The sequence below is a fragment of the Egretta garzetta genome, unplaced genomic scaffold (assembly GCF_000687185.1).
Source record: "Egretta garzetta isolate BGI_Z169 unplaced genomic scaffold, ASM68718v1 scaffold175, whole genome shotgun sequence".
Taxonomy (NCBI): Eukaryota; Metazoa; Chordata; class Aves; order Pelecaniformes; family Ardeidae; genus Egretta; species Egretta garzetta.
In genome coordinates, this window is record NW_009259860.1 from 877,479 (window position 1) to 887,031 (window position 9,553).

Consider the following 9,553-nt stretch of genomic DNA (forward strand, 5'->3'; position numbering starts at 1 on the left):
CTGACAGCCACCACACAAACATTTATCCAATCCAACCCTCTACATCCCTGATGCGAAGCTGTTGGTCCATGCAGGGCCTCTAAACAAACCTTCACCTTGATACCTGGGATTGAAAACAACATAAACCTAGTCTAGTCTAGATCTAGGTCAACAGTGGTTTCTCCTCCAAAACAGCCCCAAGCTTGGACAACATCCTTTACTAGACCTTGTTTTAAACCCACTGGTCTTTGCTGTCTCACACCTGAGCCACAGGGCTAGGGCCCTAGCTATGTGAAAACCACAGCCGGCAAAAGAAACCTGAACAGGCTGTGCTTTGCCAGCCCTAGTCTTTCCCTGGCAATCCCTACTGGCTGTTTCAGTAACCCTATAACTCAGGTGGTTCATATTTGCAGTGCTGATTGCTTTAAATAGTCTACCAGTGATCACTGTTAGCATTACATTATCAGCTGTAGATCCCATCTGAGAATATTGATTCATCCTGCCCAAAGGAGTGCAGATGTGTGATATGAAATGGTCACTCTGAAGTTTCTCTATTTTGTGTCTGAAGCAGACAATATCGACAGAGGAGACTTTTTACACAGACAGGTGAATATGTGACCTATGCAACACAGCAGACCAGCGGCAGCTCTACCAACAAAGGACAAGTCCCCCTATGTGATATTACTGCTCTGTTCTCTAGATCAGTGTCAGCCAGAAAGATTTCCAAGTGAAAGTGACCCTCATTTCACCAGGATTTTATCAAATATGACACTTTTTTTCTTTTAGGAAAAAGGCATTTTTATACATGTGAATAAGAATTTTGTATTGCAAACACCAAAACAGGGTAATCCTCAGAATTTAGGAAAAAAATTCAAGTGGAATTTAAGTTTGCTGGCATCTTTTCCAAGTCTTCTGCCTTTCAAACATTAAAAGTTTATAATAGAGATTTACAATTCTCAAACTATGAATATAAAAATTAAGAACATGAAAAGCCCCAGTTGTTCTCTCATTTTGTTATAACACCTTTATTTTTAGAGCTGGTTTAGTGAATTATTTTTACCATTTATATATCTTGTGAAAAGATTGCCAAGAGTTTAGAACACGAGGAATGTACCACTGACTATTACGAAGTCAAGAAACCAACAATTACACAATTCAGCTCTTACAGAAGCAGCATGAGGTTTCTTCTTGCAATTTTAAAGCGCTCCATGTCACCAATAAAGAAACTTAAATGTCAAGTCCCACAGTGAGTTTCTACTTCTGAGTTATATCCAGGTGTCTAATTTGACCTCTCTGAATATGAACATTCAGGGTCAACTGAGAAAGATTGTAACAGTCATTCTGAAGACAATGATCCTAAACCTAGGGTTCTGCTATGTCTACAAACTCATTTAGATCTGTTTGCATAAAACTGCCTTGTCCCAGAAAAGTAAATCTTGACACCCAAAGAGATCCTACTTTCTAAGGAAAACTTGCTAATACCACAGAAAAGCCTTACATCTGATTTTTTAAAGAAAAGTACTTTACCTTCACAAGCTGAAGGCAAAATGGTCATGACTAGATTAAGTATGGCAAGCAGTTGCCAAGTTTGACACATGCATTTTGGTACTCCTGTATTAGCCTTATTTGTATGTACACTCCTATATCCAAGAAAATCTAACAAGTTAAATACCCAGAAGAGAAGAAATTTTGTTAGAAAAATAATTAAATAGTATAGAATAATAGCTTTGTTGCATAAAGTAATACCTAAAGTATCTTCTGTAGCTGTTTATTGAAAAACTAGCTGGGATTCAAATGCAAGGAATTTTTAAGTGCCTGATGTGAGGCAAAATCCAATGCTAACATTAGAACAGATCCTACAACTGTAAACAGGGGGTTTCTTTGTACATTTTTCTATATCCACGTAAGATAACAGATATGTCAACAAATTAACACCTGCTGAGCCATGCTACTCTGACTTTCAAAAGGCAGAAACACATAGAATAACTATTAAAATAGTTTAATCTCAGCTCAGCAGTGTCTGGTCTGCCCATGCCTAGCCAGCTTATATGGTTATATTGGCCAGACAGTCATCACAGAAGTAGGGTACTGCCTTTGATTTAATCAGTGCTTCTTATCTTGCTTTGATGGAGATGGAAATGAAAGCACCAAGGGATAAAGGTATTTCCCCTGTCATAAAAGGTAACAGTGGAAAACCCAGGAACAGAGTCCAACCCTCCTGTTACCATTTCAGGGCCGTAGGTCTACAAGACCATTTATCCCCAGTAGGCATGTTCTATCTAACCAGGCTGCCTTAAATCCACATACAGCACAAATAATGCAAAGTGAGCAATACTGTTTACATCACACAGATGTTCATCATCTGGATATCATCTGTAATACAGCTAAAATTGTTTTGGACATTCTGAATTGATCAGTATTTGTTTTATCAAGGCATTTTCATTCTGACCTTCAAAGAGAAAGGAATGCATTCTTCAGGTCAAGCTTCTCCGTGTGAACCAGTCCTGATTTCAGCTTGCTTTTTGTGCTGCTAATATACCAAGATGGGTAGGCGATAGTCCACAGGGCTCTGCTGCTTCTCAAGATAACCCATTGCCGCCCAGCCCAGCTTAACCCAACTCGATGCTGTTCACTATTCCTGTTCACTTTCACTGTTCAAACTTGTAGCTGCCACCAACTCTAGGTTAAAGGAAATGTCATCTACCTCTAGGGCCCATGGTGAAAAATTTATGTAGTCCTGGACATGATACAGGTTTTACAGTTTTACAGCTGAAATCCTTCAAGTTCTTTGGACCTACTGGAAAAGGATTTATTTTATTGCAATTCCCAAATGTTCATTTTTGTATGTGTGTTTTCCTACAGCATGTGTGCATTGCTTCCAGCAATGTGTTTTATATTACCTGGAAGAATAGAAATGCTCTAATGGGAGGAAACAATTTTATTCTTATTGCCAGTGCAACACAAAGCAGAACTTCAAAATGGCACCATGACTTCTCAAGCAAAGTCATTCCATTTATTTTGGAGCTTGGGGACCTCATTCTCCAGTCCCTTGCAGTCTTCTGTGCAATTATACTACTACAAACCCCACAAATTACGGGCCAAAGATGCAGACTTTCTTTCTTTTTGCTTGTCACAGACGAAGCAAGCTGCACGCCCTTGATTTATATGTACCTCAGCAGTACATACAGAAAGTAATCTGCCTTTTCTTGCAACGAGTTCATAATTTCCCTTAAGGGCACACATTTGGTATACCTTTCTTGGCATAAAATCAGTGTCTTTTTCAAGGAGTGTCCAATGAGGCTTTCATCAGATATTTAACTACAAAGGATTTAATGTAGAGTTCAAGAGCTAGCCAGGGCTAGGCTTTGTGGTACATGTCTACTGAAAAATTAAGGTCTAGAAAAATCTCTCTCATCTTTCTAATGCATCTCATCTTATTTTATCTTGCTCTCAGAGGTCAGTGACCTATGACCCTCACCTTGATAGTGAAGTCTGCACTGAGAGGCCCAGATATTCTTAATATCTCCTTGTCAGGAAACTTCTGGAAGTCGATGCTAGAATTGTCCACGAGGAAGGAGCCTGTGGAGCTGAGGCTGTTTTCACTCTTCACACCTTGGAGAGTCTTGCTTTCCAAATCTGACAAAACCAAACAAATTAACAGGAAACTAGAACATTATAATTTGAAGTAAGAGTATATGAGATCAGAAAAAGAAAACCAACACGAAATGGTGGTGCAGATGTGCCTCCTAAATTAGTGATAATGTGACTTTTTTTCCCCCCACAGTTTACTCACATTCCCATAGGTTCCTTTTCTTTTTTCTCCTCCATCTGCTTTTTGGCTTTGTTTAATGCTTAAATTTCTAGCTCTGCATTCACCTCCTCACCCATAGGTCACGTTTTTACTCTCTTCCAGGCATATTAATCCATTCCTAGTTAGGCATATTTTCTGTCATTTAATTCACTCTCAGTAAGTCACGCTCATATGTGAGCATGAGTCAGACCTTCCCCCATAAGTTCTGCCTTTGTTAAGTTGCTGTTCCCTCTTTCAGTTCAAAGGTGGGTCACTAACCACATGTTGCTGTGATAGACAATTACTGAAAGCAAGATATCCAGGAAAGAAAGATCAGTATGACAGCAATCCTCTCCAGAAGGTCTGATCCATCCCAGCAGAGTAGGAAGGGAAGGTGAGTGCTGAACCCTCCTGATTCCTTCTGGCTCTCTCTGTGTTCACAGCTCCCCCAAAGTGGGCATTAATTCAGATACTGTTTGGTAGCGGTTATTTCTGATGGTTAAATCATAATATACGTACTAAATCATTTATTAAATGGAAATCAACAGTCAGAAAGCTGATCTGTTCCATTACCTAGCTAGCCTCCCCACCAATTCCAGATCATGCTTTACAGCACATTCACCAGTAAACAGTTTCTTGTAGCTATTTCAAAGTGACAACTCATTTCATCGTGAAGGATTACAAAGCTGTAAACCTTTCACATGTATCTGTGAAATTATGCACAAAATCTTCTCTCACACAGAGCGGCAACTAAGGCAAAATCTGAATTAGATGGGGAGATACTATTAATTTGTGATGAAATCATATTTTCAGAGACAGTAAATGGGAAAAATGTTTTTATTAGCATGTATTAAGCTGTTAATTAGGGGTAAAAAAGATAATTGCGGTAATTAGACTGCTTTACAGGATGGGTCATGTGAATTAATTCACGAAGGAAGTTGCTGAGGCAGTGCACTAAGAATTTGCTCTGTATTAATGAATTCCTTGGTTTTCAGTGAGACTAGTCTCTTCCTTTGTGATGTGCTCAGCCATATATTTTTTTCAGGACAAGGCTGCATGCATCAGGGATAAAGATGGTTTTAAGACTTGTGTGTATATAATCGGCCTCCTGTTGACTTCTCCCACAACCAAAGTTCACAGGGCAAAATAATCCCTCCCCCAGCTGATTGTAGCTCATACATATATAATATCCTTTGATGGGTGAACAGAAAGATTCATGGAGACATCTGAAACAAGAAAGAGATGTATTTGGACTTATTCATGTTTACACAGAGCAGTTAATCTAAATCTCAACCAGTGACTCAGGCAGACCTTGCTGATTCAAATCTTTTTGTCCTGAAATGTGATATGGCCTGAGTGAAGACAGCTTTAAATCAACCTCTCCTGCTAAAATCTCATTTCTCTCTAAGCTGTTTTATAGCTCAATTTCACTGAAAAAATAATAAAAGTATGAAATTTTTCTACCTTGGAAGAGTACATCTATACTGGGAAAGAAGACAGGAGAGAAAGGAAGAGTGCAAATAATTTACTGGGAAAGTTGCAGCAACCATACTGGAGCAGCTCAGGAATACCCAAAGGACCACTTAAAACTGAAGTACAGGCACCATTTGAACTTTTAAGAAAAACATAATATATCTTTTTATTAGTTTATAACCTATAAGTTGCTGGTCTTTATTCACAGCTCTAAATCTAAAGAACCATTAAAAGGTTATGGCGTGCCCACTGCTTTCTCAACACAAGCAGTGAGGTACAAAACAGGACTGATAAACCACCCCTTATTTTGCCACTCAGTGTAAGTTCTTTGGGTGAGAGAAATCTAGAGAGTGGGAACGATTTGGTGTTTCACCTCCTTGCTGACAGTAATGTTTGTATTTACACTGACAAGCACAGAGGACTCTAACTGGTCCATGCTGCAGGAAAGTCCTATTACCTTTTGGAAAAGGAGAAGGGGAGCCCTACTTATCTTACAGTAATTTGTGCTTCTGAGAGTTTATGCAGTGCAGTTTGTGGTTTTTCTGACAGTAAATCCCATTTACCAACACTCTAGTGTTCATTTGCTGCTGATGAAAAAAGGAGCAGCTTTGAGTAGCTACTGCATTGGAAGGTAAGAGAGAGGGATGCAAGGAGTTTCTATTAATGAAAGAAATGGATTTGCCTTCAGCTCTCCCAGCATGTTCTCAAATCCTGAGACTCTTCTCCCACAGGAGAGGGATACACAGCTGCTGGGATACACAGCTCCCTGTCAGACGCATCAGGGAAGTGTTGTAGCCACCACGTAACGGGCAGGCAGTGCTCAGTGGGCTTAGCTCCTTGGTGAAACATTACTAGTGAGGAGTAAGGTTTGACTTGTGCATGCTGTTTCTGATCTTTAGACTGTGGATATGTGTGTGTGTGCATGCATGTGCGTGCGTGCATCTATGAGAGTGAGAGAGATTATCGTAACAGAAACATGTGTTAAAGTCATGAGCAGCTTGATGGCTAAGCTCAGCTGTAGGGAAGCTTATACTTTACTGTCCTCAGTATTTCTTCACTCAGTGGGATATATTTTATTAATTTTAAACAAAAGCACTTGGCACCAAGTGAGCCAGCCAAAGGATAAGCAAACAGAAATGACTGAAAAATTATGGCAGGGCAAAGGATTCTGCAAGGCTGGCCAAGCTCTGCCCTGAAATGAGCATGCACCACCAGTGTAACTGGGTCTGAGGAGAGCTTCTGAGGGCAGGACTCATCCCTGTGTTGAAATCAGTGGTCTGACAGAGGGAAACCAGACACCACAGTGTAAACACAGCACTGTGGGTTAGCAAGGCTTTCTTAAACAAATGTACACTAACTTTTTCTACTTACATAAATGATCAGGGCCTTTCAGCACGAGGCGAACTTGCCTGCTTCCGTAAGGAATAGCAACCACCGTATCATCCACTGCGGGGAGGCAAAAATGCATGGAGTAAACAAGCAAAGAAATTCCTATCTGTTTTCAAATAAGCAGTGAAATAGGTGCTTACAAGGCAGTCAAGAGAAAAGCTTTTGGACCAATTAAACAACTCTATGAATTATGAGATAACGTTAGAAACCCAAAAAAGGAATTTGTTAAATGTGGTAAGAACCTTCTACTTGGAAGAACCCAAATTTGTTGATTTTCTTAATTCTCAACTCCTTCACAACTATTTCTTGATTTCAAGAGTAACTGATAGCTTTCTTTTTCACTATGACTGCACTTAAACCTTTTCCAAGTCTTTTGAATTGGTGTTTGTGGTGGAGAAGCACAAGCCTATTCTGATCTTTAACCAGAACACTGCCCTCAGGCATGCCTTCCCTTTCACACCTTTTTATTTTAATGACCAGAAGTGCTATAATTCTGCTTCCCTTTGTACACCACTAATGGAAAGCCTCTGGAAAAACAGAAGCCCATTAGGCCGTCATGTAAACAGGTCTTAGAGCAGGATCTTGCACCTATGAAGCCCTTGGGAGCTTTGACAACTGGATTTAAACTGAGCTGTGAATTAGCACGTAGGTCACATGCTACTCTGAAAGTTAGTTGGGTCAGCATTTCTAAAGAGGTAGCAACCTCAGTAATGTCCTGAAGGGAGTCAGGAAGGAAAGGTGTGGAAAGATGTTAGAAAATGCTCCCAACTTATGTCTGGGTCATGGAATGGGTGCCCAGAGAAACCTGACCTGAACTAACCAGCACGCCTAGGTTCTTCATTCACCTTTTCCTGTCCTTCCTGCCTCCTTCTCCTATAACTAAAAGTCAGGAAAGAAAAAGTACGCATGCCCAACATGATTTTTTTTTGAGGGGAGGTGGTAGACTTGAGAGGAACAAATTCCCTTTCATTGTCTCTTCATTAGAACGGCTCACATCTGTGTCATGTAATGCTTGCTAGCAAGAACTATAGCTCTGCTCTAAAGCAGTGTATTACTTTGTCAGGTAAGGCTAACTCAGCCACTAAAAGCATATTCTCTTTCATCCAAACATGTGAGCTGGGGCCTTAAGTTTCTGACCAGAGCAAACCGGGAAAACTGTTCCAGCCTAGCTAAACCAGGATTTTCAGTTATCAGCAAAGTAGTTATTAAAGCTGTCATTTTATGTCACAAAGTGAAGAGAGGCAACAGAAAGAGGGAAAACTACATGAAACAGGGACTTCTTTTAAACAACACATTCATTCATCCAAACCTATAATATCTCAAAAATATAAGCTAGAACCCTATTAAATTTTAAATTCAGTCTTGCATCATAGGAATTTCTGACAGTCTTACACTGAAGAGCTTCATGGGATGAAATATCCATACTTTTGTGGCCTCTTAATATCCCAGAAGTGAGGGGGTAAATGTAGGCAGTCTGATAAATCGCTGAGTGTCACAAGAGTTGCATGGAGATAAAGCCTGTTCATGTGCCCAGGCTCTTCTGAACCTTGTTTCCATTTTCAAAATCTGATTTGATATGTTTCCTCAACCTATCCAGAAATTTCAGTGTCTCCTAAGACTCTATGCAACACGCACTATGTTCATACACATCTCTGTTATCACAGATAGACATCTTTCATTTCTACAGAGAATTCAAATTTTCTGTTTGAAAAGACAGATATTCAAGTCTTACAAAATTCAATCAATATTGATATTCTAATTCTGATTTTATTGGTGCCATTCTGGCACTCATATTCAAGATACCCAGTACGACACACCATTTTGCTGCTTATATATATATAAAGTTTATTGGTATGAGTCTGGGAAAACAACAACTTCAATTTTAAAAAAAATATTACTGGTCTTTTTACAAGTCTTATTTAAAGACAGTCTCATGTCATTACTATATTTGACTGTCTCTCAGTTATGAACTCGGTGCTGGAGAGTTAACAACTCACGGATATGTCACAGAAAAATCGGACAGTTTAAAGATCATGCAAGCTTATATATCATATATTGTTAGCATGTCTCTTCTGCCCCAGGGTATTGCTAGGACTGTATTTCACCTGATCTTGTCATTGGTCTTCATTTGAAATCCTAGCACACTTTATGTGAAATGCAAAGCTCAGTGGAGTTTATGCTTATCACAGTGCTTCCTGCTTTAACAAAGCAGAAGCAGTAACAACTGAAGGACAATTTCCTGAGGTTAACAGTGATAAGAAGGAGACGTTTCCTGTGAAGAGACATTTGAAAGTAAGCATGGTAATATTTAGTCACAGCTCCCTCCAACAGTAAGCAGAGGGGCAGATGGTGGGGCAGCCACGTGGAGCACTATGAAGAAAAGGTACAAAGTGTGTTAACAAGCAGTTGGTTTGCTCCAGAGAAGATGCATATAGGGAACAAGGGAGGGTCCCAGATAACTGAGACAACAGTGGCTCAGGGCTGTGAAGAAAGTGCAATGGTTTAGGCAAAGGTTATATGTCTGGTACATACATCAGATGCCTGTGAGAGATCAGTTTCTTCTGTTTTTGGATTTTGTCCAACAGGTCTGTCAGTTCTCATGATGAAAAATTGAGTTGATTCTATTTCCCCATTACTATTGATATTTAATGGAAATCTGGAACTGCATCTATTTTTGAAAACCATGGCAAGAGTAATCAGATAAATATCTTCTCTGACTCAGCATAGCAATTTCTACAATTCTCTTTTAAAAGTAATCTACTTCACTGGTAGTTGTCAATCCTTTTTTAGAGAAATACTAATAGCACAAGGTGATCAGCAGAATTCACCCACCACTTATGGGAGCAACTCTCTAAATCCTTGGTGAATACAAAGAAGCCTGCTTAAACACAGCTCATCTCCATGGGAAGATACATACACTCT

General features: G+C 39.6%; 1 protein-coding gene across 1 annotated transcript in view; it reads right to left on the bottom strand.

Annotated features, from left to right (window-relative positions):
- The window catches only part of ADAMTSL1 (ADAMTS like 1), a 346,871-nt gene that overhangs the window by 119,936 nt on the left and 217,382 nt on the right, over positions 1–9,553 (bottom strand). The window contains exons 7-8 of the mRNA XM_035895578.1: positions 6,614–6,688; positions 3,458–3,615 (exon numbers count right to left, since the gene is read on the bottom strand). Coding sequence (XP_035751471.1) covers positions 3,458–3,615; positions 6,614–6,688 — 233 coding nt within the window. The remainder of the gene's footprint in view (positions 1–3,457; positions 3,616–6,613; positions 6,689–9,553) is intronic.